The sequence below is a fragment of the Oncorhynchus mykiss genome, chromosome 15, assembly GCF_013265735.2.
Source record: "Oncorhynchus mykiss isolate Arlee chromosome 15, USDA_OmykA_1.1, whole genome shotgun sequence".
NCBI lineage: Eukaryota > Metazoa > Chordata > Actinopteri > Salmoniformes > Salmonidae > Oncorhynchus > Oncorhynchus mykiss.
Window position 1 is genome coordinate 24,751,989 of NC_048579.1, and position 25,804 is coordinate 24,777,792.

The 25,804-nt window shown below is 41.1% G+C and overlaps 3 protein-coding genes across 6 annotated transcripts; 1 reads left to right on the plus strand and 2 right to left on the minus strand.

Annotated features, from left to right (window-relative positions):
- plag1 (pleiomorphic adenoma gene 1) lies at positions 1–7,559 on the minus strand. The gene is made up of 3 exons (XM_021562806.2): positions 7,411–7,559; positions 2,646–3,008; positions 1–2,420 (listed from the first exon to the last, which is right to left on the minus strand). Exons 2-3 carry the CDS (start codon positions 2,894–2,896, stop codon positions 1,202–1,204), a joined length of 1,470 nt encoding a protein of 489 aa, XP_021418481.2. The 5' UTR covers positions 2,897–3,008; positions 7,411–7,559; the 3' UTR covers positions 1–1,201.
- A 304-nt stretch (positions 7,560–7,863) lies between these two features.
- chchd7 (coiled-coil-helix-coiled-coil-helix domain containing 7) lies at positions 7,864–10,975 on the plus strand. Of its 3 annotated transcripts, none has more exons than XM_021562206.2 (4): positions 7,864–8,175; positions 8,948–9,015; positions 9,139–9,237; positions 10,419–10,975. In XM_021562206.2, exons 2-4 carry the CDS (start codon positions 8,962–8,964, stop codon positions 10,521–10,523), a joined length of 258 nt encoding a protein of 85 aa, XP_021417881.1. In that variant the 5' UTR covers positions 7,864–8,175; positions 8,948–8,961; the 3' UTR covers positions 10,524–10,975.
- Positions 10,976–12,987: 2,012 nt separating this feature from the next.
- On the minus strand, positions 12,988–23,665 carry sdr16c5b (short chain dehydrogenase/reductase family 16C, member 5b). Of its 2 annotated transcripts, none has more exons than XM_021562808.2 (7): positions 23,468–23,665; positions 22,435–22,775; positions 19,115–19,246; positions 17,969–18,068; positions 17,694–17,838; positions 16,497–16,622; positions 12,988–13,951 (listed from the first exon to the last, which is right to left on the minus strand). In XM_021562808.2, exons 2-7 carry the CDS (start codon positions 22,753–22,755, stop codon positions 13,858–13,860), a joined length of 918 nt encoding a protein of 305 aa, XP_021418483.1. In that variant the 5' UTR covers positions 22,756–22,775; positions 23,468–23,665; the 3' UTR covers positions 12,988–13,857. The 2 variants fall into 2 exon arrangements, with proteins under 2 accessions (XP_021418483.1, XP_021418482.1); XM_021562807.2 differs by lacking the exon at positions 23,468–23,665 and adding an exon at positions 23,147–23,303.
- Between the last annotated feature and the right edge of the window lie 2,139 nt (positions 23,666–25,804).

Here is a 25,804-nt window from a genome sequence, read left to right on the forward strand (position 1 = left end):
GGAGGTGCTCAGGCCAATAGCGTTTGGCTGGAGCTAGGTGTTTGGGTAGCCAGGCAATGATTGAGTTAAAGCTCCCCAAACTATTTCTAACCTCATATCCGGTACTAAAACCGGTAGAATGAGGAAAGACAAATTGACCCTAGTTATGTGGCAGTGCTTTAATGTTGTTTCTACTGTCTGGTTCCATTTCGGTCCTTTAGCAATTTTGACCAAGGGGTATGAAGCAGCGAAGGGCTAGGGGCCGAAATGGAATCAGGCCTACGATTACATTCTTGCCATAAAAATTGTATATTATCTTGTCCCTTTTATATGAAATCAAATCAAATGAAATGAGGACGAACAACTTAGTCTATCTGTAGCTGAGTTATCCCATCGGCCTATAGGGGAACTACTAGGCAGCAGCAACATTTACAACCATCAGCGATACCATGACACTATTCTGCCTGGCAACTCAGTCGATATTTGGTGGACTTTGGTTTTGATGGGGAACAGGGATGATTCTCACACTACATTCCACAAGGGGCTTTTCAGTACCTTATGTCTAAAAACATATGATTGCATTGCTATAAATCTTAAAACAAAACAAAGAGATAAAGACATTTGTAAAAAATGGTTAGCGGGTGAGGACATTCAACATCACACAAAAGTACAAAGTTCTATATGAAAATATGGTTAAATCGACATACTAGGTTCAATCTACTCCAAGGCAAAGGGGGTTAAGAATATAGATTGGTAGAAATACAACACTGCAATCACATTCCTAAATAAATTCCTCTATGTAAAACTCCAAAACCCTAGTTATGTTTAATTGTTGTTTGAACTAAAATGGACTGTGTTGGTCATGAACATTATAGTGGTGAATTTGCAAGGGCGGTGAAGATATAGTATTGTTGACACGAACCACATGAAATGTCAACCATTATTCCATGGCTTGAGCTATGTGGTTGAGCCAAACGACTTGTGTATGTGGTATATGTCAGTGCTGATACACACCCATACATCTAATATACTGTATCTGTGTATGTGTAGAATCCCATAACTGTTGAACAGAAGTGCTATTACGTCGTAGTTTTGTGCAGACATATTCAAAAATGTGTTACTGGCATGAAAATAATAATTTGCAGAATATAATTTTTTATCAGCCTGTGTGTGTTTACTGTACGTGTGTAAGTGTGTGTGCATGCGTGTGTGTTGTGTTGTGTCACTGGAAGGCCTGGTGAAAGCGGGGCAGTGTGGTGGTTGTGCTCAGGTTAGAATGGTAGGAGGAGGAGAGGCTGTGGAGGGGGCTTACATCCTCCCCGCTCCCTGTCACCTCATGAGAATCCAGGGGCTGGGGCGGAAGCTGGACGAGAGACAGTGCCTCCTCTGGCGGGAAGGAGACCCCGCCTAGACCCCCACCGGCTGTCACCTGGTGCCCATAAGGAGGGCTGTTCAAGGGCAGGAAGTTGAAGAGCTGTGAGAAATCGAGCAATGAGGAGGATGCCAGCGACTCGCCGGCTGCCGCCGAGATTTTGGACAGAGATGCCTCGTCAGACGAGGTCTCATCCAACGAGCCCACCTGGGAGTCTAACTCCAGTTTGGAGGCGGAGGATAGCTGAGCCCCCTCGGCCGAGGAGGACGGCATGCCGCTCTGCAGTTCCATCAGATATGTCTCCAGTTCTCCCTTTAGATGTTGCTCCCTCTCCAGAGTGGAGACGGAGTATGAGGTAAGATTAGAGCCCAGCTGGTACTTTAGGGGGAAGGGGTGTGGGGGGTTGGGCTCTGTGTCCAGGGGGGGCATGGTGGGGCAGTGGTGCTGTGGCAGCAGAGGGCCACCGTACAGGTTGAGCTGGAGCTGCCTGTGCGGCGTCGACATGGTGGCCAGCTCGCCCTTGACGCCTCCGGCTAGCCCGCAGGAAAAGGGTGAGTCCAGCGAATCGGCCGGCTCCGTCTTGACCCTCAGCAGCTCACGGGCGTGGCTCTTCTTCATGTGGCGCGTCAGGTGGTCCTTCCTGCCAAAGCGCTGGGCGCAGTACTGGCACAGGAAGTCCTTGCGGCCTGTGTGCACCACCATGTGGCGGCGCACGTCCTTGCGTGTGTAGAAGCGGCGCTCGCAGTGCTCGCACCGATGCTTCTTCTCTTTGGTGCCGCCCGAGGACTTGCCGGCGTGGGTCTTAAGGTGCTCCAGGAGAAGGCCGGTGCTGGCGAACGGCTGAAGGCACACCTGGCAGGTGAGGTCTCCACTGTTGGCCGCATGAAGGGCCAGGTGACGCTTGAAGCCCAGCTTGGTGTTGTAGCTCTTGCCGCACTCCTGGCAGGCGAAGGCCTCCTTGTTGGGGTCGTGAGTGTGCAGGTGGTTCTTCAAGTGATCCTTGCGGTGGAACATTTTCTCACAGTACGTACACTTGTGGGTTTTCTCTGACGAGTGTGTCGCCATATGCCTTTGAACACAGATGACAATCCAGCAACACTTTATATTACAGCAATAACTTAGTACTTATGTAGGCATGCTAGTCAGGACACATACGTGTGATTTTAAAACTTAAATAATACATGAATGTATACAATGACAGACTCCTAAAGATAACAACTCTGTATTACAGTAAGTGTTGTACATATGAATACAGTATGGCCTACTAGAAGATAACAGGAGCTTGTTCTGTTACCGTTGCAGCTTGTATTTGGAGACAAAGGCCTTGGTGCAGTCCTGATGGGAGCACCGGTACGGTCTCTCTCCTGTGTGTGAGTAGGAGTGCACCTTTAGCTTCTCCACGCTGTTGAAAGCCTTCTCGCACAGCTGACAGGGGAAGTTCTTCCTGGGCTTGCCCCCCTCCGCTCTCTTGCGCCTCCCTGTGGCCGCCGCGAGCCTGGCTTTATCCGGAACGTGGTCTAAGTGCCCCTGGGTTCCCGTGGCCATGGCACCCTAGGGCAGCGCGGCTGGTTGGACAAGGACGCGGTGCCCACCTACTGTCAACGACGCTTGTTCTCTCTCCAGTTTTATGTGCTCAACACCGCCAGGACTCAGGCACCTGAAGATGTGTGCGAGAGAGAGGGGGAGGGAAAAAGGTTCATGTTCTCATTCAAAAGCGTAAGAAGAGTTCTACTGCAATTCAATATCATTCTACAAGTAGGGGAATACATTTATAAGTTGTATTACAGATCAGTATTGATGAGAAACCCTTCATAAGTTACATTTATGAGATTGAAAATCCAGATAAAATCCAGTCAAAAAGTAATAAGGCCATTGTGTTTACATATGGCATTCGATCTTTCTTGATCCTATATTTCTCCACTATCGGGACCTGATTCAAAAGACTTCCAGGGTAACATTCCCGCAACAACAGGAGCGCAGCTTCTGCCAAACCCGCATGGCTAATTACCCATGTCCTCTCACGCTGGATCATCCCGGAGCAGCTAGTCTCGACTCTCGATGCAAGCCGGGAAGGGAAGTGTACAGGAAACAGGGTGTAAAGGAAGTGCACAGGAGCTCCCAGTAAAGAATATGGGGAGAGCCTACATGTTTTGTAATGTACACAATTATTGGAGGGGGTTATTAATGCCAAGCTCAGGCGTGTTAAGGCAGGCATCCATAGCTCGATAGTTATGTCTTTAGATAGAGCTGATGCTTTGTTCCTTTTTTTCTTGCTCTACGCTATTACAATACATAGGTCGTGTTGTGTGAAGGGGATTTTTCTGAAGCTATATGTATGGTAAAGGCCTTGTAAGGTCACCGCTGTGGAGCCTTGCTTAAAAACTCTTGAGGCGGCACATTAAACCATCTTCGTTTGGACAACAGTCTGAGCAGCCTTACACAATGAATGATAAGGTGAGCAAATCATACTGAAAAGTGATATGGTTGCGATACACTTAGTCACAAAAACATGTATCATAATGGTATTTTAAAAAATGGAGGTTTTCTGGCCGTTAACCTTAATCTTTCAAATGTTACGAAATAAAAAATTCAAAAACACTTTCTGATCTAATGATTATCGAAACCATTTCTGGTGATCTGTATTCACATTGCACAATTCTATAAACTGACAAATTAAAGCAGTTACAAATCAGGTATTTAGAATTTCAACAGGGTTTACACATTGATGTCTGGATTGATCTAGAACTGCACATCATCTCAACATGACCGTGCTTCTCATTAAGACAAAACATCGTTCTTAATGCAACATTAAAACAAACGTTTTGTCTCTTTCTCAACCGTCTCACTAACTGTCTAACAACATTACTTTATAGACATATATTCGATAATTTATGTTAGATACGGGCAATTCCACTGTAGCAGAGATACACTTTAAAATGTATATCAAACAAAAACCATTGATTGCAACGTTAAATGAACCATACATCTCTATGCACAAGCACTTATTTGAACAATTTCCGCATTTACTTGAGGAACAGTGCAGATGCAACATTTGGTAACAGAATGACTGTATCTCTGACACTATTCTCTGGATATTCATACACAGAAAAAACATCTGAAAATACATCATCCAATTGTATTTGATACACCTTACATTGGTGAGCATTTCAGCTATAGCCCCATTGGAGTACTCCAAATTCAAACATGAACCAATGATTAAACTGTGAAATATGACATTTTACATAAAACCTAGACAATACCAGAGGCCATCTGCCTTGAAAAAGACACTCATTCCAAAAGAGCCTGGATTACTAGAATAGGTCAATTAAAATGTGCATTTTTTTTGTTGTCTTCTGATGTGAACAGATGAAAAAGACACTACATCAATAATGTAAAGATATAAAGTATATCAAATGCTCTATGAATATTACAACTTTAAAGCCAATTTAATCATTTATTTCCAAAATCCACCAATTTGTCATATTTTTGTTTTTTCATCAGAAATGATTGCTTATGGGTACCTCCATGTGTGTGTAAAATATTACTGATCTCAGATTTTGTATAATAGATTTGAGATGTTTATGAAGATGTTTTATGTTTTGGGCAAAATGCTATATATCCATTGTTGAGCTGGAATGGGATGTTCATATCCTGTATATTCAACTGTGATGTGTGGTTGTCTCACCTAGCTATCTTAAGATGAATGCACTTACTGTAAGTCGCTCTGCATAAAAGCATCTGCTAAATGACTAAAATATAAAATGTAAATGTTTTACATAGAGACATCATATTACTGTAATGAATTATCCTATTTTTTTTTTATATTGATATCACAAAAGTATAATTTGTTCAGTTCGTTACTAAAAAAATAGTTATTTGTTACATTTGACTGTGAAAAACCTCGCAGTAGGCTACTACCTATTTCTCTGAGAGTGAGGCGGATATTTGTCTCTCTGAAATGAAACCATCAAGTGATAGATTTGAGAAGGAAAAAAAAACATGTCTGTCATTGAACAACCCTATGCCATGATTAGATAATGAAAAAACACACCAATCTCTTCGAGTTAGTTAAACAATAAAAGCCACTTTAACCAACATTTCTGAAAATTGCTATGTAGCATTTTAGAATGAAACCCTTCAATTGTTGATTCCATTCGACCTTATACCAATAATAAAATGTAACCTAATTTGTTTAATGTAACTGTACAGTTTTATAAGATCTAATCAAAAACTAGTATTATCCCCAAATCTAAGACATAAAAAAGTTGCAAGTGTTTCAATGCAACAAACAAGTGTTTTAATGCAACAGATTCATCTTATTTATTAGATACATTTCACATTAAAAATGTTATATTTGTTATGTTATGCAAATGCTTATAGAATAAAAACTTGATTAAGATATATAAAACAAACAAAAGTTGTATCTGTAATACAATATAATGCACCCCAAAATGAATGCATATAGTCAAGTTATTACATTATGAATAGCCAAATGTGTGGACCACAGTTAGCCTAACTCAGATTATAAGAATGCAGTGATTTGCACACACTTCAGTGACATTACGTAACAATATATATTTAGCATTTCATTTAAAGTTTTTTTTTTTAATTTACGGCTGCATCTGACATGTTTACAGTCATGTAAATGCCAATCGAACCCGGTCATAAAATTATAAAACGAGGAGAAGGCAGGGGAAAGACTTTCTCTTTAAGATGCAAAACTTGTCACCATGTGAAAACCAATTTAGGAGGGCAAAGCACACACTTAATTTTTTTTTGCATCTTGCTATTCACCATATAAGCCAAATAGTTATGACATAGGAGACGACATCAACATATTGGCTGAACATGCACAATAGGAAATCCATAGCGCAATTGTGATATTCAAGAGAAACCTCCCCAAAACGGCCAATAGCCTACATGACTGTAAAACCTAAGCCAAACAGCAGTGTGAACCCATCTCGAGTTCACTTGTAGAGGTTCTGCCATGTTGCTATAGGCTCCTCGTGCGTCCTATAGCCACGAGCAGCACCAGTCAGATAGCAGGGGCTCAATGCTATGGCTAACAATAACCTGGGAATAGCTTTATACACGACACAAAAAAACAGATAGCCTACTATATGAGTGCATCATACATGCAATGCTACTGATCATCATGTCCAATCTGAATTTGATAATATAACCAACCTGCAAATATAAACATTTTAATTAATCGCATCAAAGTCAATGGGACGTGATTTTGATGTAACATAGCAGCAGCTTGTAACATCATCCAATGCATGTTGTTAAACTTAGTATAACTCTCTGTACAAAATAGACGGACATGAACACATGCATAAGCAAATGTTTAGCATCGCCTAATTAGTTTGCCCGCAGTTCTCCCTCCATTTTGGTTGTTTATGGTATTGACAAGCAACTTCTTCTCTTCGATACTTGTCTATTTAAACTAACCCAAAGTTGCACTGTCATCTCTGATTTTAGTCAAATACGTGTTCTGTCTATAGGGCCTACATTCTTGATGAAAAAATGACATAATACAGAGATAATAAAATCACAATTCACATTTAAATTGCGTATTTTCAAGTTTCGGCAAAATGCTTCTATCGATAAGGGCATGTTTACAGTGTTTTCTGGTGTAGCCTTCATGTGAGTAAAAATAAAAACATTATGCGCACAGCATGCATTTCTAAATAATTTTGATATATTTAAGTGCGCGTGTGTTCCCGTCGGCTGTCCTCGCAGCACTGTTGTTATTATATTCAGGAAAAACGTAAACGAAACAAAATTGCTAAACTTTTCATAACTTTTCTCAACTCAACTGTTTTCCATGGTTGTTGACATTCACTATTACGCAACGTGACATGCCTAGCGCTAATGACACAATTTATTTAAATTTTCTTAATATTTCTGTCTTCCTTTGGTTTCCTCTGAGGTCCCAAACTGGGTGCTGATTAACACAAACTTTTTTCCCTAGCTCACCCCTCTCTCATAATTTGAATAACCCCGATATTCTAATTCAAGAACTCCGTAACAATTTACTTAAATTACGCCAAACTCACCCCAGGAGCCTTAACATCCTTTCTACGGAGTTTTTCTTGACTTTCAACTATTTTCCGAATTTTTTATAATTTTTTTCTCATATTTTTTGCTAGACGCGGCGGGCCTGAAAATTGTTTGCTTTCCCCTCTTTCCAGCAGCCATTGTGTATGCGCTGCGATGCAACCAAACATACATTTTGGCCACGCCTACTCAATATCCCTCCCACCTCTTATTTTTGATTTGTGTAACGTCTTGTCACTTTTATATTTCAGTGTCATTGTTTGTCCCTTTTAATAAAGTTCAATTTTCGGACTCGCTAGTGATACTGTCAATCGCATTGACTTCATTTTGGTTATATTTATAACAATAGGCGGACTAAGAATGTCATTAGAACCGTCCTATTGGCGTATCGACCTGTCAGTTTACTGAAAAGTACCCTGTCGTCGTTTCTGTATTTTGTCCTGTTGGTCAGTTTTGCTGTCAGTTTGCTGCAGACGTCATGAACATCGTAGTGCGATGTTATTAAATGACGTTCGAACTGACATGAGGGAATAGATGCACAAGTATTCAACCAATATTTCCACATAACATCAAGAAAAGTAAGTGCGGAACGCGGTGGGCAGTCATGTAGATTTGACCAAAGTCGAAGCGCAGTGATTTGCGAAAGGTTCGCTGACGCGTGAAAATATAATTATCAAACAATTCGACTTCCTGGCTGGCTAGCTAGCTATGCTAGCTGCGGCACTATCATACATCTTTGGGGAGAGTCATGCACAACGTTTGAGGTAACCTTTTGCCTTTGCAGTATCGCTTTTGTGACATCGGTTAGCAGAAAGCGTCGTTAGCCCTCTTGCGTGCTTAATTTTTTTATTAGTTAGCTGCTATAGTTGCAGTAGCTAGCTCACTCATTCGAAGGTCAATGACAAAGATGATCTATTATATTGACAAGATAGTCGAGTGACGGCACTAACAATGGAAATATGTCCACGAAGATGGAAGGTAGGCGAGATCAGGTGGGACCATTCCAGCCAATTAGAGGGCAGATATGCTTGTGAACAGGCACAACTCCAATTTAAAGTATTTTTTTTTGCCAAAATGCCACGTGCGTCCACTGTCAGTGCATTCGTAACAACAACCATTACATAACTTATATCACATCAAATAAGCCTCAAGTAGGAAATTAGCGATTCATTTTTTTTGTTAAACAAATTCGTCACCGACTCCCATACAACAAAAAAAAATACTTCGTGATCTTATTTCGTGGACAGATTTTGAGCGCCGTAAACGCTCTCGCTTCGCCTTCTCTGACTTTCATCCATGAGCTGTAGCAATAACGTTATAAGGTGCAGCTATGAGCTTGCTGTTCCTGCAATTATGGTAACTTTTTTTGTACCTGATATGTATCTAGTCATTGTTGCCGCACACGAGAATACATAGGTCAATGGGTCCATCCCTGACCTTGTATGTTTTATTGTAGCCAACCGTGATCATATAAATTGTTTAATTGCACGAGACAATGTATCGACTTCAATGTATTGCACATTTGTTTTTTTTCAGCGACGCAGCAAGAAATGGACAAAAACGTGCGCAAGCTTCGAAGTAAAGATATAAACCCATGCATTGAAGTATGTATTAGTATGCAGGCTACATGTTTGAATGAGATTATGCCTACTACATTTGACATCTATACTGGTTTGAATGTTAATGTAATTTCTGTCATTGAACCACATGACTTTACTCTTTTCCAGGAAAGTGATGGCTCTCAGAAATGTTTGGATGCCAATAACTATGATAAGAGCATGTGTTCTGCATATTTTCTGAGATACAAAAACTGCAGAAAATACTGGGTGAGTATGCATTGGCGCAATCCATGAGTGCCAATCTAATGTAGCCTAATGCAGTGAGAGATCTCAAATAGATATTAAGTGTTGCATGTAGGTCAACATGAGGCAAAGATGAAGAATTCAAATTTACAGGTTGTCCGAAGGGAATGTTTAATATTAAAACATACTCAAATCACCTCAAACTAAAATTGGAAGGACCAGCAGAATGACTCACTGCATTCAAAGCTCGCTCCCTGTTGAGTTTTTCTGTGTCAGTCTTTAAACTATGGAATCAGCTTAATTGATTAGCACCTGCTGAAGAGGCCACTTCATTTTTTTCTTAAATTTTACCCCCAATTTTGATCTTGTCTCATCGTTGCAACTCCCCAAAGGCCTCGGGAGGCAACGGTTGAGTCATGCGTCCTCCGAGACGTGACCTGCCAAACCGCAGTTCTTAACACCCGCCCGCTTAACCCGGAAGCCAGCCGCACTAATGTGTCGAAGGAAACACTGTTCAGCTGACTAGAGGTCAGCCTGCAGGCGCCTGGCCCGCCACAAGGAGTCGCTAGAGCGTAATGAGCCAAGTAAAGACCCTCCGGCCAAACCGTCACCTAACCCGGAAGACGCTGGGCCAATTGTGCACTACACTATGGGACTCCTGATCAGTCGGTTGTGATACAGCCCGGGATCAAACCCTGATCTGTGGTGACTCCTCTAGCACTGTGATGCAATGCCTCCCGAGTGGCGCAGCGGTCTAAGGCAAGAGCCCACCCCTTAACGAGCCTCTGTCTACTTCAACTGGGTTGAGATGGGGATTTGCAGTGGCTGTGTTCCAGGACACCCACATTGCAGTCTTGGGAATGTAGCCATTTGCACAGAGCTGCCCTACAATGTTCTGGTTTTGTTCATCTATCCATCTGCATTATAATATGTACTTCATTGTCTATTAACTTTCAGAGATTGGAAATACTCTTATGTTCACACCCCCCCAGGAGACACACAACCACCCTGAGGGTGCAGCGCCCTTGAAGCAATTGTAAGGGGTTAGGTGACTCGTTCAAGGGCAAAACATCAGGCACCCATTTTATTTATTTTTTTCATCAGTTGGGATTTGTGCCGCCCCTAACAGTCCCAAATCAGTGCGTATCACAGGGCCTATGGACTTAAATCGATGTGATTCCAATGTTTTCTGTTCCTTTTTTCAGCACAACCTCATGGTGAATAGGAGACGAGACGGCGTGAAGCCTGACATGCCCACTGCTGAGGAGCGCCAGGAGATACTAGCTGCCATTGGAGGCAAGCCCTATTGAGGCAGTGGCAAGACCAGTAGAAGGAAACACTGGAGTGGGGTGTAGACCATACTTTCCAGTAAAGCTCTGGGACAGACACCTTCTTTATGAAGGTCTGAGAGCTCCTCCACACACCTCGCCATTATGATGCTGACCGTGCCCCAAGAGGTGCCTCTGCCGCACTGTGTGCTGCTTGCCACTAAAGGTTGATGGTGGCGTTGAAACCTGTCAAATACCGATATCAATGATCAAATCACTACAGTATGCCTAATGCTGAAATCTGGCAATGAATGTGCATAGCTGGTTAGTATGAGTGGAGCTATATGGAAAAGCACTTCAAGTTGCCTTGATGAATCAAGTGTTTTAATAATCTTTAAAGAAAGAACTGGAAAGACTATGGACTTACTCACCTTTATTTGCAAGCCTTGCCAGCATCTCTGAAAATAAACTGAATCTGTGTTTGTAAAATTATTTATTTAGTGTACTTTTTTCACAATCTGTAAAAGCATTTTTTGGAACAATGTTGTCGATTTTTACAACAGTCCACAAGACAAGTGTCTGCAAAGACATTAAAGCAACCATATTCATCTCTGGAGTACAAGCAGACAAAACAAAGTCTTTATTTGCAGTCACTAAGTCATGATCAAAATTGATACTAGCCTACAACCATTGATTAGTCTCCTTTTATGCATATTTCATACACATAACATGTTTTTAAAATAAGCATTGTGTGCAGGATTCATTCATCGGTATCACAATCTATGTCCTTGTATTCAATGCATAGGCTGGGTTGCTCATAGTTTTGTAGACTCCATTGCTATACATAAGGTGAATACAATGGAGGAACACCACTGATATGAACGTATAGCCTCAATCCACACCAAAGCTCTATAATGGAAGGTGACAATGTTGGAGATGATTTACTTAGAAGTAACCCAACTTCACTCTGCATGTCAGCAATATTGTACAAAATCATACAAGTGAGTCCCCATTACTTAGAAATTTCCCGATATTGTACATGGTATGACATTGATGGGATTTAATTAGAATTCCGTGCAGTAGTATTTACTCATTGCCGGAAACAGTTAACGTAATTGTACACATTTCTCTTCGGGTGAATTTTTTTTTTTTGTTAATATTCTGAAATAGAGACTACAATTCATTTTGTATTCGCTGATGACATTTGTATTTAAAGTTTTGCAAAAGGTGGTCGATGATATGCAAGTCAGGTACAAAGACAATAAAATTATCATAACGTTAGTACATGCATTTGATCGCTGCTGACCTGCTAATGATACGTTTCAACACGGATCCAAAAATTGCTTGTACACGATTGAGAAAAAACATAACATTGGCACCAAGCCTGATCGCAGATCTGTATTGTTTTTTATTTGTTGAACTAGGCAAGTCAGTTAAGAACAAATTCTTATTTACAATAACGGCCTACCCAGCTAAACCCTAACACGTACGATGCTGGGCCAATTGTGCGCTGCCCTATGGGACTCCCAATCATAGCCGGCTATGATACAGCCTGGAATTAAAAACAGGGTCTGTAGTGATGCCTCTAGCACCGAGATGCAGTGCCTTAGACCGCTACGCCACTCGGGAGTCCCAAATGTGCTTTGGCCAACATCTGATTCGCTGTTATGCTAAACAGTCTTGCAATGTAAAGGTCGACTCTGTTGGGCAGGTTTAAATAAATGAGTACCAGGAGTAAAGTGGGTCATTTCTGATTCAATAACCCATGCTGCCGCAGTGTTTACAACATCACATACAGTACATGCAGTTAGCCAAACCCCTTGGAATCTCAGTTGGCTAGTATTTTGAATCACATACTCGTGAGGGCACATGCAGATCTGGGACCAGGTTAATTGGTGAAAATACTTAACTTTGTACTGATTGTTTCAAGTGCATGCATTATGTAAGGTAATAGCCTATGACTTGATACAATAAAACACATTTGAAAAGCTTCAGTTGTATTGTATTCCGACAAATTTGTATCATGTCATGTAGTGTCGGTTGTATGCCAGTGCTATTGTTTCGCATTAGTGTTTCAGAGCCATTTACACGAGGTGGTGCTGTTGCTTTACTGACGGAGCCACCCACACATTACCCTGCTTTCTCAAATCTGGCTATAGAGGTCTACAGCAATGTTGTTTTCCCCTCGAATCGGCGAATGATAAGTAGGGTTGTTAAATGTTTTAATGGTGACTGACCACTGTCAGACTGTGAGGATCCACCAGATCTGCAGATTCCTAGAGTGTGTTTTTCCATGCAAATGTTGAGATGATGCCTATAATCAACAATCCCCTGCACACAGCAGATGTGCACTACAACATTGTGGCTCTCAGAATACCGATTAAGAGTTGCACTCATTATCAAACAAGCAATCAAGCAAAGAATGTCTCTTACTCTGTGCCAATCTATTACTTTGAACAGATGTCCTACTTTTAGTCAATGGCATAAAGAAGATAAACCATGTATGTTAATTTGAGATCATGTATTTTATTATGCGATCAGACAGTTGTAAAGCTTTCCAAACATTTAACTTTCCAGCAAGCAAAGATTAATATGAGGCATACATGGTCAATCATTAAGACATGATATACGATTGGGATTATCTGAAAAGATAACCATGGCTGCACCTGTAAATGAATAATGATGATATGTCCATAATTTCATACTATCACATAACGAGTTGAAACATCAGCAACCTTTAAAGTATACTTTGGCATATTATTCAATTATTAAAGTTTCTTAGCAGCTTTATAACCATGGCAATATATAGCCCAACTACATTTTTGATGCAGATACTTTTGAACAAGCTACATAAGAAGACTATAATATAATGAAGGCTAACAATGCATATACTTCAATTAAAATACATAAAAGCAAGATATCATTCAACAACCACTTTAAAGCAGTAGCTTTTGTAAATGAATACATTTCAAGTGACTCTCAGGAGAGAAATCTCATTGGACCTAAAATAACAGACATTTACCTCATACTGTATTCCCACACAGTAGTAAAACAAGAGGTAACAACATTTATGGTAGAATTAGTAACCATAGTTTCATATGAGTGCATCATCTCTGCATACTGTCAATGGCTCTTTAAAACATCCTTCATAGGCGATAATTATTTGTGCACTAACAATTCAATTCTACAGTGAATTTCATATATGTACATGTATAGGCAGTTAGGCACTGGTATGTAGGACATGCATATTACTTCCATTATAAAAGTCAGAAAAGCTTATTAAAATGTAGTCTAGATTCACAAAGGGTTGTAAACTGCAGCACTTCATGCGGGAAATGGATTGAGATCCTCCCCTCCTGAGCACTTATTGAATGCTTCAGTCCTTTTTCCCATGGCCTTTGAATGCATCCATGAAATTGAATGCCCCCATGTAGTCTCCCAAGAGGAGCCCCATCTTAGTGGGCAAAATGCTGTGAGAAGAGAACACACGTGATAAAAAGAGACGGGGGTTATTTATTCTACTTAACAGCAGCTGTAAATTATTGACCTATTTTTTCTTCTTCTCCAAACGCACAAAACCCAATAAATACTGAACAAAATAATTGAATAGTCATGTACATATACTGTACGTCATGTATATGTGCAGTAAAGCCATTCTGTGAAGAACGGCTGCACTTCAAACATCAATAATCAAACGTAAAATGTCTTTATGACTGACATAAATGCTAGTGACTCCATATGATCATGCACCACATTAACTTTTACAATCATTTTTCGTAAAAAAATTACAATAGGAACCATCAAAGGCTTTGTGGTAGTGTGCAGATTTCCATACAGATTTCCATACGGAAGTAGAGCTTGATTACAATTGATACAGGAGGAATAGGAGGTGAGTCATCTCTCTCTCTCTCTCTCTCTCTCTCTCTCTCTCTCTCTCTCTCCTATATCTCTCTCCTTCTCTTTCCATTCTTGCTCTCTCTTTCTCTCCTATCTCTCTCTTTCTCTCCTATCTCCCTCTCTCTCCCTCTCTCTCTCTCTGAGGTGCTCTCATTCATGGAGGGCTTCCCAGCTAAAGCCCAACTGACTAAATGTCCACCTTAGAATCCAGGTTCTTTTGTGAGTTAATCATCTTTCCAATTTATGCATTTTTGGCACTTCAATCAAATTCAAGGAATACATTTTCATTAAATTAGTTGCAGTAGGTAATTAGCAATAGGATTTCTTTAAAAATGCACCATTAAGAGTGGGAGTTTTACGCCTGTGTGAAGGTACTGAAGGGCCCAGATGCAGTTTAGAATTAATGTCAGTGAATCCTTAGATAAAACAGTGTGCTCAGATTAGCAAGTGTGTGTGGGGGTGTGTGTTGAAATATTATTCCCCTCTTGCAATGGGGTCATAGTCCCACTAAAAAGTTCAACTCTAAAAAGTTCAATTCTGTCCCAATCTAACAGCAGAGAAGCAGTCTGCGGTAGAGAAAATGTCTGTCTACATTCTCAGTTCCTGTTCTAGGCTGTGTTGTAATCACTCACGTGTTATGACCTTTCCCTACCGCCTCTGAAACCAATGACTATGTTTATAGCGTTTGATATGAATGATTAGCATGAACTACTATCCAAAGCATTCGTAGCACATCCTTAAACACTGAATAAACATGACATAATGGCTAGAGCTACATAGACAGTTATTTTGACATGGAATCGTGTGGTGTGTCATCTTGTTTCTGCGAGCGTGTTCCTGTTGATTGTGTGAAATAAGTACACATGGGTGGGTGTATGCGAGTCCGTGTACATGTCGGAAAGTTGTATGTGCGTGCGGTCGAGTGTACTGTAAGCGTGTGTGCACTTATTTGTGTGTTTGCGTGTGCGTTTTGTGCCCGCTACCCGCCTTCGACTCAGTCTCTCACGCAACCTCCTCTCTCCACTCTTTGTTTACACACGCACCTTTCCACCTAGGCAGCTGTCAGGTCAAGTATCCTCTGTGGCAGGCCTGCATTAATCACTCAGATCTCTAGAGCAATCTCTAGTGTTTAGACAAGCACCACCACAAACAACGTGTTCCAGCTCTCAATCTCACTCACTCCACTCTCAATCTCTCTCACTCCACTCTCAATCTCAGTCCCTGTGATAGAAGTATTTGCACTTTTGCTTATAGCCCCCACACCATTTGACACAATGAAGGCTTGCTCATCTGCATTCGTATCGGATCAATCTGCTTGGTGTCTGTCCAGTTGAGGGACAAACAACAATGTTTATGCACGCAATGGCTTTATTGACCCAACTCCTGCTTCTGCGCACACATAGGTCCCTAAACCATTCTGCTGTTTTATTTAACCACCATGTTTCTATTTTGATGTAAAAATACTGCAATGTGGATTTGGTTGAATTGAGCCCGGTGAGTAAAGTAACCTCTACACTTTCAATGCATTTTTTGCCGCAAAAGTTGGGTATCCGCTTGCCAAAATAAAAAAGGTGCGTGAACTGCGTTAACGTGAGTTTACCCTTCACTACACCACTGTTCTCAGTCCACAGTGTCAACAGTTTTATCTGTTGCGTCCTCTCCATACATTTTTGTTGTGTCAACAATCTAGGTCATTGCTGAGTACAAAGGTTTGAAAGTCAGTGTTGGGTGGATCATAATAATGCCTTAATAAATACAAATAAATACACTTTTAAGACACATTTCCGTTGAATGCATTCAGTTGTACATCCCCCTTTCCCTTCCCTTTTCTTTATGAGTCCTCAATTAGTATATTTCAAGTAGAATGGAATGTATTTGTTTTACCCCAGTAGTCGAACAAAAATGCAGAATGCTTTTGGGTACTAGTAGCAGGTAGACCCCCTCCACAGGTAGATGCTGAATTTTTTGACACGTGACTGCTGTGGTTGTGTAAACAACGATATAGAAAACCTGTTTGATTACATCTAAACCTAAGAGACAACTGGGACTGGGGAGGTAGCGGCTAGGGCCCGGGGGTCCATTTAGTAAATCCTGCATAGTGTTTGGTACAGTTCTTACTTCTTGAGGGCGAGGATGAGGTAGAGGATCCGAGGCATATACAGGTACACTTGGTCAGTTTGGATAGCACGGACGATCATTTTGGCCACATAGTCAGGTTCCAGGATGGGCATGAGAACGGGCCATCTGTAGGAAGCACCCAAAACCAAACAAATCATTTCTCTCACTGATCAGCAGTTCAAAGTAATGGGCTGGCACTCTCTAGTGTGAATCTACATCTAAAAACACACTGCATGCACTGACGCCTTCAAAACTGATTGTCTAAGCCCCTTTTACATTTCACTTCAAATCCTTCAAAATGTTATGCCACGATGAACGTTGTACTTTGTAATCAGTTTCTGCCTTCAGTCTGTTCCTTAAAAGACATAAAACCCATCAACTTTGGAGAACAAATAAAAACCATTGTAGCATCTTGATAAAAACAGGACTTTTGTGTGGGGACTTTCAACATCACAATCTCATTCAAATCTCATCGTGATTGGTTCCTGATTTATGTTCAGAAATTTGACAGTGTGTGTGTGTGTGTGTGTGTGTGTGTCTGAGTAACAGGATGTGGTAGGCATTGCTCTGCTCTGTGGCCAGTAAAAAGCTGAACCAAACAGCATGAATAATAAAGTGAGAAAATGGAAGGGCCCAAAGAGCAAGACTGAGGGACGCTGGCATTTTTGTAACTCATTCTGACATCACACACACACACACACACACACACACACACACACACACACACACACACACACACACACACGAACACACGCATACATGCGCGCGCGCCACTCAAACGACCTTGATCACTAGCGACATCTAAGGACATGGCCCTAGGCAGTCCAGGTAGAGCTGGCTCCATGGCATCTATGGTGGTGTCACATAACTAGTAGGGCGAGGTTGCCCCGGCCTAGACAATAATTGAAGGTCATCTACACACCATGGTATACTGCCATTAATTGTATTTCCACTCCCTGGTCTAAATCATATACATTTACTGCTCAAGACAGTTACAAAGTAGAATTTCACCTCCTAGCAAAGTGAAGCTGAGCAAGCATTTTATTGCTTAGCTACACACTGCTACTACACATAGCGCAGTGCAACATTGTACATATTTCCATATTATGTCTACAGTCGCAGCACTTCCTCTAACAGAGCTTATGGTAGCAAAATGTGTTCTGGGTATGTGTGTGTGTGTCAGAACGGTGGACCCACTTGGTGACAGCGCCGTCAAACATCCCCGTGTTAATGAAGAAGGGACACACGATAGTGGTCTTCACTCCGTTTTTCTTTGTCGCTAGCAGCTCCAGTGCCACAGACTCAGCAAAGCCCACAGCCGCAAACTTACTGGCACAGTAATCTGAGCACAGACAGAGATTAGAGGAATGGGAATGCATTACTCTGAGTGTTCACACTCACACTAAGTGATGTTGGGTAAAATATTTATATCCCACTTTAGAGGGGTAGTGAGTGAGATGAGTATATCTAACCTGCCAGGCCATTGACTCCAATCAGTCCAGCAGAGCTTGCGATGCTCACCAGGTGACCATGGTTACTGGCTATCATTGCAGGGAGAAACGCCTTGTAAGTCTGGGGGAAAACAGATGATCATGGTTGAGAATTACTTTGCTGGCGACATACTACGCATATAATAAAAAATACCCCATGCGCACTGATATTAGGACATGTTCCTTGTCTCTCCTTGTCTTAAGTGTTTTTTTATTTGATGTTTATCTTACACCTATATTGATATGAGCATGTTGTGTTACGTTTAGCGTTATTTCCATAGGCTGGTCTGGCACATCCTGCGGGCTTAGGCCATCTATCATTCCCTATGCTACTGTTTTACTCTTAGACTTGAAAAGATGGCACTGCAGATCCGCAAAACGTTCAAGAGCATCTGACTGGCTGCATCACCGCTTGGTACGGCAACTGCAAGGCACCCATTCCGCAAGGTGCTACAGAGGGTGGTGAGTACGGCACAGTACATCGCTGGACTACCTGCATTGGCCCTTTTTTAACTAACTCTCTTGCACTGACTCTATGCACACACACTGGTCTATAACCACACACACACTCACACACACTTACACTGACACCCCAACACACACATAAAATGCGCACACACTCATACTGACGCCACACACACACACACACACACACACACACACACACACACACACACACACACACACACACACACACACACACACACACACACACACACACACACACACACACCACATACACCACATACGCTGCTACTGCTCCACATACGCTGTTGCTACAGCTCAGTCTATTATCTATGTCACTTTACCCCTACCAATATGTACATAGCTACCTCAATAGCCTCGTATCCCTGCATATCGACTCGGTACTGGTACTCGCTGTATATATCCATGTTATTGTTTTTCATTATTCACTGTGTATCTATTCCTCGTGTCACTATTTCTATTTTCTATTTCTTATATCTTATCTTTAACTCTGCATGGTTGGAAAAGGACCCTTAAACATCTCACTGTTAGTCTACACCTGTTGTATACGAGGCATTTGACAAATAAAATTAGATTTGATTTGATTTTGATTTGACTTGTCGCAGAAAAATACAAAATGTTCATGATAAAATTCCAACTCACCCAGAAGTGAGCATTGGAGTTGACCTCCATAGACTTCTCAATCAGGCTGTCGGGAGCATTCATGAACTTCGTCCCTGTGACAATGCCTGCATTGTTTATCAAGATTGTCACGTCTCCCACTTCCCTTTTCACCTGGCAATAAACACATAATATAGCATGCTGTATAGACGTAACAGGATAAGAACATAAATGGAACTGGGCCTAAATCTACCACACAGATATCACACAGATTACCACTAATCTCTGAGAAATAAAAGGTGCTAAGTAGAACCACACAGTGTTCTTTGGTTTGTCCCCATAGGGGAACCCTTTTTGGTGCTGGGTAGAACCCTTTGCAGAGGGTTCTTTTTTTAATATATATTTTTTAATGTAAGCTTTATTTAACTAGGCAAGTGCGTTAAGAACAAATTCTTATTTTACAATGACAGCCTACTCCGGCCAAATCTTCCCCTAACCCAGACAACGCTGGGCCAATTGTGCACCACCCTATGGGACTCCCAATCACAGCCGGTTGTGATACAGCCCATGATCGAACCAGGGTCTGTGGTGATGCCTCTAGCACCGTGCCACTCAGGAGCCCTATCTATGTAGGGTACTTCAAAGAACCCCCTGTATATGGTTCTACCTAGAGCCATTTTATAATCTAAAGGTTCTTCCTAGAACCGTCTGTGAAGGGTTCTGCCGAGAAACATTTTATCTTTGGAGGGTTCTTCCTAGAATTATCTATGAATGGTTCCACCAGCCTTATTATACTTTAAAATGTAATTATTTATGACAATACATTACATATATCATAAGGCCTTTATTTGAGGGACTAATTATACCCTAATATAGTGGTGTTAGGAATCTCCTGGTTTACTAGAAACATCAGCCCGCAAATCACATTATGCTGGTTTGCAAAATGATCTGTAATTCCTATTGCAATCCAGCCAGAGTTAGGATAACCAATTGTGGAATTGTTAATCACCTGCAACCTGCATTCATAATGACTACCAAGGTAGGGAAGATTGAATATTGAGACTACCTCAATTATCCAAACTGGAACAACCATCTCAGTAACGAAATACATCCAATTACTAACAGATTGGATTATAGAAAACTGTATGTTATTTATCTTTGTGTAGCATACCATTTATCAACCAAGTAATGTACATGCAAAAAGACAGATATGACAGTAAAACAAACAATTCTGAAAATATCCCTGCAATAGAGCATGCTGGGAAAAATGATATATGGTTGTATGTATAGTTGAAGTCGGAAGTTTACATACACTTAGGCTGGAGTCATTAAAACTCGTTTTTCAACCACTCCACAAATTTCTTGTTAACAAACTATAGTTTTGGCAAGTCGGTTAGGACATCTACTTTGTGCATGACACAAGTCATTTTTACAACAATTGTTAACAGACAGATTATTTCACTTATATTTCACAGTATCACAATTCCAGTGGGTCAGAAGTTTACATACAGTAAGTTGACTGTGTCTTTAAACAGCTTGGAAAATTCCAGAAAATTATGTATTGGCTTTATAAGCTTCTGATAGGCTAATTGACATCATTTGAGTCAATTGTAGGTGTACTTGTGGATGTATTTCAAGGCCTACCTTCAAACTCAGTGCCTCTTTGCTTGACATCATGGGAAAATCAAAAGAAATCAGCCAAGACCTCAGAAAGAAAATTGTAAACCTCCACAAGTCTGGTTCATCCTTGGGAGCAATTTCCAAACGCCTGAAGGTACCACGTTCATCTGTACAAACAATAGTACGCAAGTATAAACACCATGGGACCACACAGCCTTCATACCGCTCAGGAAGGAGACGCGTCCTGTCTCCTAGAGATGAACGTACTTTGGTGACGAAAAGTGCAAATCAATCCCAGAACAACAGCAAAGTACCTTGTGAAGATGCTGGTACAAAATGTATCTATATCCACAGTAAAACGAGTCCTATATCAACATAAGCTGAAATGCTGCTCAGTAAGGAAGAAGCCACTGCTCCAAAACCGCCATAAAAAAGCCACACATAGCCATAACGGCTTGCAAGCCGAAGAACACCATCCCAACTGTGAAGCACAGGGGTGGCAGCATCATGTTGTGGGGGTGCTTTGCTGCAGGAGGGACTGGTGCACTTCACAAAATAGATGGCATCATTAACAAGGAAAATGATGTGGATATATTGAAGCAACATCTCAAGACACCAGTCAGGAAGTTAAAGCTTGGTCACAAATGGGTCTTCCAAATGGACAATAACCCCAAGCATACTTCCAAAGTTGTGGCAAAATGGCTTAAGGACAACAAAGTCAAGGTCTTGGAGTGGCCATCACAAAGCCCTGACCTCAATCCCATAGAACATTTCTGGGCAGAACTGAAAAATTGCGTGCGAGCAAGAAGGCCTACAAACCTGTCAGGAGGAATGGGCCAAAATTCACCCAACTTATTGTGGGAAGCTTGAGGAAGGCTCCCCGAAATTTGATTCAAGTTAAACAATTTAAAGGCAATGCTACCAAATACTAATTGAGTGTATGTAAACTTCTGATCCACTGGAAATGTGATGAAAGAAATAAAACCTGAAATAGATCATTCTCTCTACTATTATTCTGACATGTCACATTGTTAAAATAAAGTGGTGATCCTAACTGACCAAAGACAGGGAATATTTACTTGGATGACATTTCAGGAATTGTGAAAAACTGAGTTTAAATGTATTTGGCTGAAGTGTATGTAAACTTCCAACAACTGTATAACCTTTCTTGCCTGTCAAAGAGTCATCAACCCTTTCTTCCAAAAACGGTTCTTAGAATGTTAAAGGTTCTAGGTATAACCCTATCCCTCCACAAAAAAACTCCTTTGGAACCCTTTTTTCTGAGAGTGTAGCAGAGTATGACTGTGATCTCCAGTATCTAACCAATGTGAATATTGTGGGATCTGAGCTGTAATCATGAGGTGGACCTGAACAGAGCAGACATGGAATGTGTGGGAGTCTTTCAACATTTGTTCCCAAAGCATGAAGGCCCTTTGAGTTGTTGTACCTTATAATAGACATTGGGTTGATCAATTATTTATGTAAATATCTTCCCTCTCAAATACATTTGCATGCTTTCCGGGAAGGAGCTTTGCAGTGCGGTGTATTTGCAACAGCTCAAATTACAACTTCGAAGATCAGTGTACAGTATGTTTTGAAAAATACGGTACTGTAGCCTGTCAAAAATACTACAGACCTTCAAACTATTACCTGCTGTAGGAAAGTGGTAGAACATGGGTGATAACATCCATACCTGGCCAGGTATATAGACCATATACCTGACCAGGTGGCATAAAACCCACCTGGTCAGCCACTGAGTACACCTCTGCCTTGTTGCTGCAGTCACAGATGTATGAGTGGACTCTGGCCGCGCCCTTTTGCTTCACCAGTCGAACCGTTTCCTTGTTGCCATCCTGGCTAATGTCCCACAGCACCAGCGTTACGCCCATGGAGGCGAACTCAAGCGCCATCAGCCTGCCGATGCCGCTACCCGCCCCTGTGATGAGGATAGTTTCTCCCGCAACGCTCTTCTTCCGCGAAGGGATGAAGAGTTTTACAAGTGCCTCCAAGTTATAATATATGGACAAGGCCAGCACCTGTAGCGTCTCCAGAGCGAAGTTCATCTTAAAGATTAGTAGAGTACCTATCAAACCGCATGAATTAAAGTTGAGTTAAAAATTAAAATTATGCGTTATACATAGGCTATAATCTATTATGGTGGTATGGTTAATGGAAAAACAACTGTCTATCTTTTCCCAAAACGATATAGCATTGTCAGGTCTGTTGTTAGCCTATGGGTTTCCATAGGCCTTATTCTGAATTAATAAAGGTAAAAACCATTACAATTGATTGCTTTATTTCCCCTCTATGTTGATTGTTTTCTTTTCCTCGATCTTCAATGTCAGAATCGGCTTAGAATAAGAACACTAATAAGGATGATAGCATGTCGACAAAATACTACGTTTTCTAATTCAGTTGATATCTTCAAATATGGCTACACAGCGTTTAACTTACCCCTTTCCTTACGAGAACAAGTCTTAGAAACCTATATCGAGCATCAAAGTAAACACAAATAATAGCGCTTATCCTATTATAGGATTACTTTTCCGACCTTTGCACAATGAGGTAGTAGGGACCGACACCGTGTTAACCTCGAGACAAAGTTCAATTCTATATCGTAGGGCAGGCTATGGCTTTAACCGCACACAGGCAGGGCGCGTCTCCTATGAACCATTTGCTCAGCATTCTCTATGTGATGAGTTGATGGAAGTAGCCTATATTAGAAACGGCCCGTTTAATCAGTTGTCATTCAGTTTAATATAAAGATACGCTTACCTTAATCTATAGGCTAAATATTGGTTCCCTTTCTTCAAACACTTTGTCTGTGTTCTGCGCGCTAAACGTATCCAAATCGGCACAGCCAGTCGCGGCTACCTATTAACTTTGACCTAGTAAGAGGCATTGTGGGGAGACGACGATTTTACTACAAGCGACTCATTGGTGCGACTCATTGGTAAAAAAAAAAATAACCCATGATGATGCCCTGTGCTGACGACAAACAATAATTCATGCATTAGAAAATCAGTGTATAGCTACGGTCAAAGGGAACCGCTGTCCACCGTCCACATCAAATTCGTGGTCCACTCAATCTTGTAGCCAATGTTAGTCCATGTTGCAAAATTGTATCGCCAGTCCACCTCTCTCTCTCTCTCTCTCACACACACACACACACACACACTTTACCATTCAAATTACTTTGACAATAATCCTAAATCAATCAAATCTCATGAATAGTATTATGTATATAGACTTCATATGCTATCTTAGCTTCAGTTGTTTTTTCTTCATCTAAAGCTAATAATATAACTGAATTATTAATTACATCAATTAACATGAATAATTCAAGTATTTTTATATTCACTGCCCAGACAATTAAGATCTATTTGTATCCTAAAACCAAGACAATGATCATGACACAGGAAGCAATGTGATGTTTGTGCTGATGATCTCATTTATGACTGCGGTATAAGGGAAACACTATTTTCACGCCACTTCAAGTAGTAGGTTAGGAGAATTTACGCAGCAGGTTAGGAGATGAACATAGCAGGTTAGGAGACTGATGTTAAGGTTAGGAAAAGAGTTCATACAAATATTCTCCTAACCTGCTACAAAAATCACTTTGTATCGAAGTGGCGTGAAAAATGTGTGTCCTTTTAAGTATAAAGCAGGAGCCTAGACCATGTTTGGGGACAATAAAGATTGACTGGTTTGTTTTTTTTATTATTTTCCATCTATTCAATAATATTTACTAGTGTGTAGTTTGAGGTTTCTTTGTGAGAACATCTATTGATTTATTGATTGCATGTTGAGCTGGACTGGCCTCCCCGTACCTTCCTATTGTATTCCCAAGCCCTAGATATTTAGGTTACTCAACTGTGCTGGGAATATGCAAGGTCAGTGGGTGTTGGGAGTTGTGGGGGACCGCGGTAACACTTTACATTAACTAATACTGCATAGTTAAGTTTTTAAAATATGAAATAATTGTTGATGATTGTTGCGTGACTATTTATTCCCACTACTGCACAACTCTTGGAGGTCAATGGAAGTTGGATGGATGAAAAATCATGTTAAATCAAATCAAATTTTATTAGTCACATGCGCCGAATACAACAGGTGTAGTAGACCTTACAGTGAAGTGCTTACTTACGAGCCCCTAAACAACAATGCAGTTTTAAAAAATATGGATAAGAATAAGAAATAAAAGTAACAAGTAATTAAAGAGCAGCAGTAAAATAACAATAGCGAGACTTTATACAGGGGGGTACCGGTACAGAGTCAATGTGCGGGGGCACCGGTTAGTTGAGGTAATATGTACATGTGGGTAGAGTTATTAAAGTGACTATGCATAGATGATAACAACAGAGAGTAGCAGCGGTGTAAAAGAAGGGAGAAACACCGCCTGGTATAGAGGTCCTGGATGGCAGGAAGCTTGGCCCCAGTGATGTACTGGGCCGTTCGCATTACCCTCTGTAATGCCTTGCGGTCGGAAGCCAAGCAGTTGCCATGCACTGCCAGGCAGTGATGCAACCAGTGCTCTCGATGGTGCAGCTGTAGAACCTTTTGAGGATCTGAGGACCCATGCCAAATAATTTCAGTATCCTGAGGGGGAATTGGTTTTGTTGTGGCCTCTTCAAGGCTGTCTTGGTGTGCTCGGAAAATGTTAGTTTGTTGGTGATGTGGACACCAAGGAACTTGAAGCTCTCAACCTGCTCCACTGCAACCCTGTTGATGAGAATGGGGGCGTGCTCGGTCCTCTTTTTCCTGTAGTCCACAATCATCTCCTTTGTCTTCTTTAGTTCTCAACAATAGGCTTCTTTAGTTCTCAACAATAGGCTTCTTTAGTTCTCAACAATAAAGAAACATTTGCCTTTCAACTTCCATTGTTACAATTTTGACAATATGAGTCGAACATGTCAAATCCCTCAAACAGCTAATTTGAGGAAGAAGCCATCTGTTCTGCCATCAAATGTTGACACAATGTATTCATCCCCATTAGGGCTTTGTCTTTTAATCTTGCTATGACTAACCCTTTGTGTATGCGTGTGTGTGTCTGTGTGTTTGTGTGTAACCAGTGTGAAATAGCAAGCTAGTTAGTGATGCATGCTAGTAGCG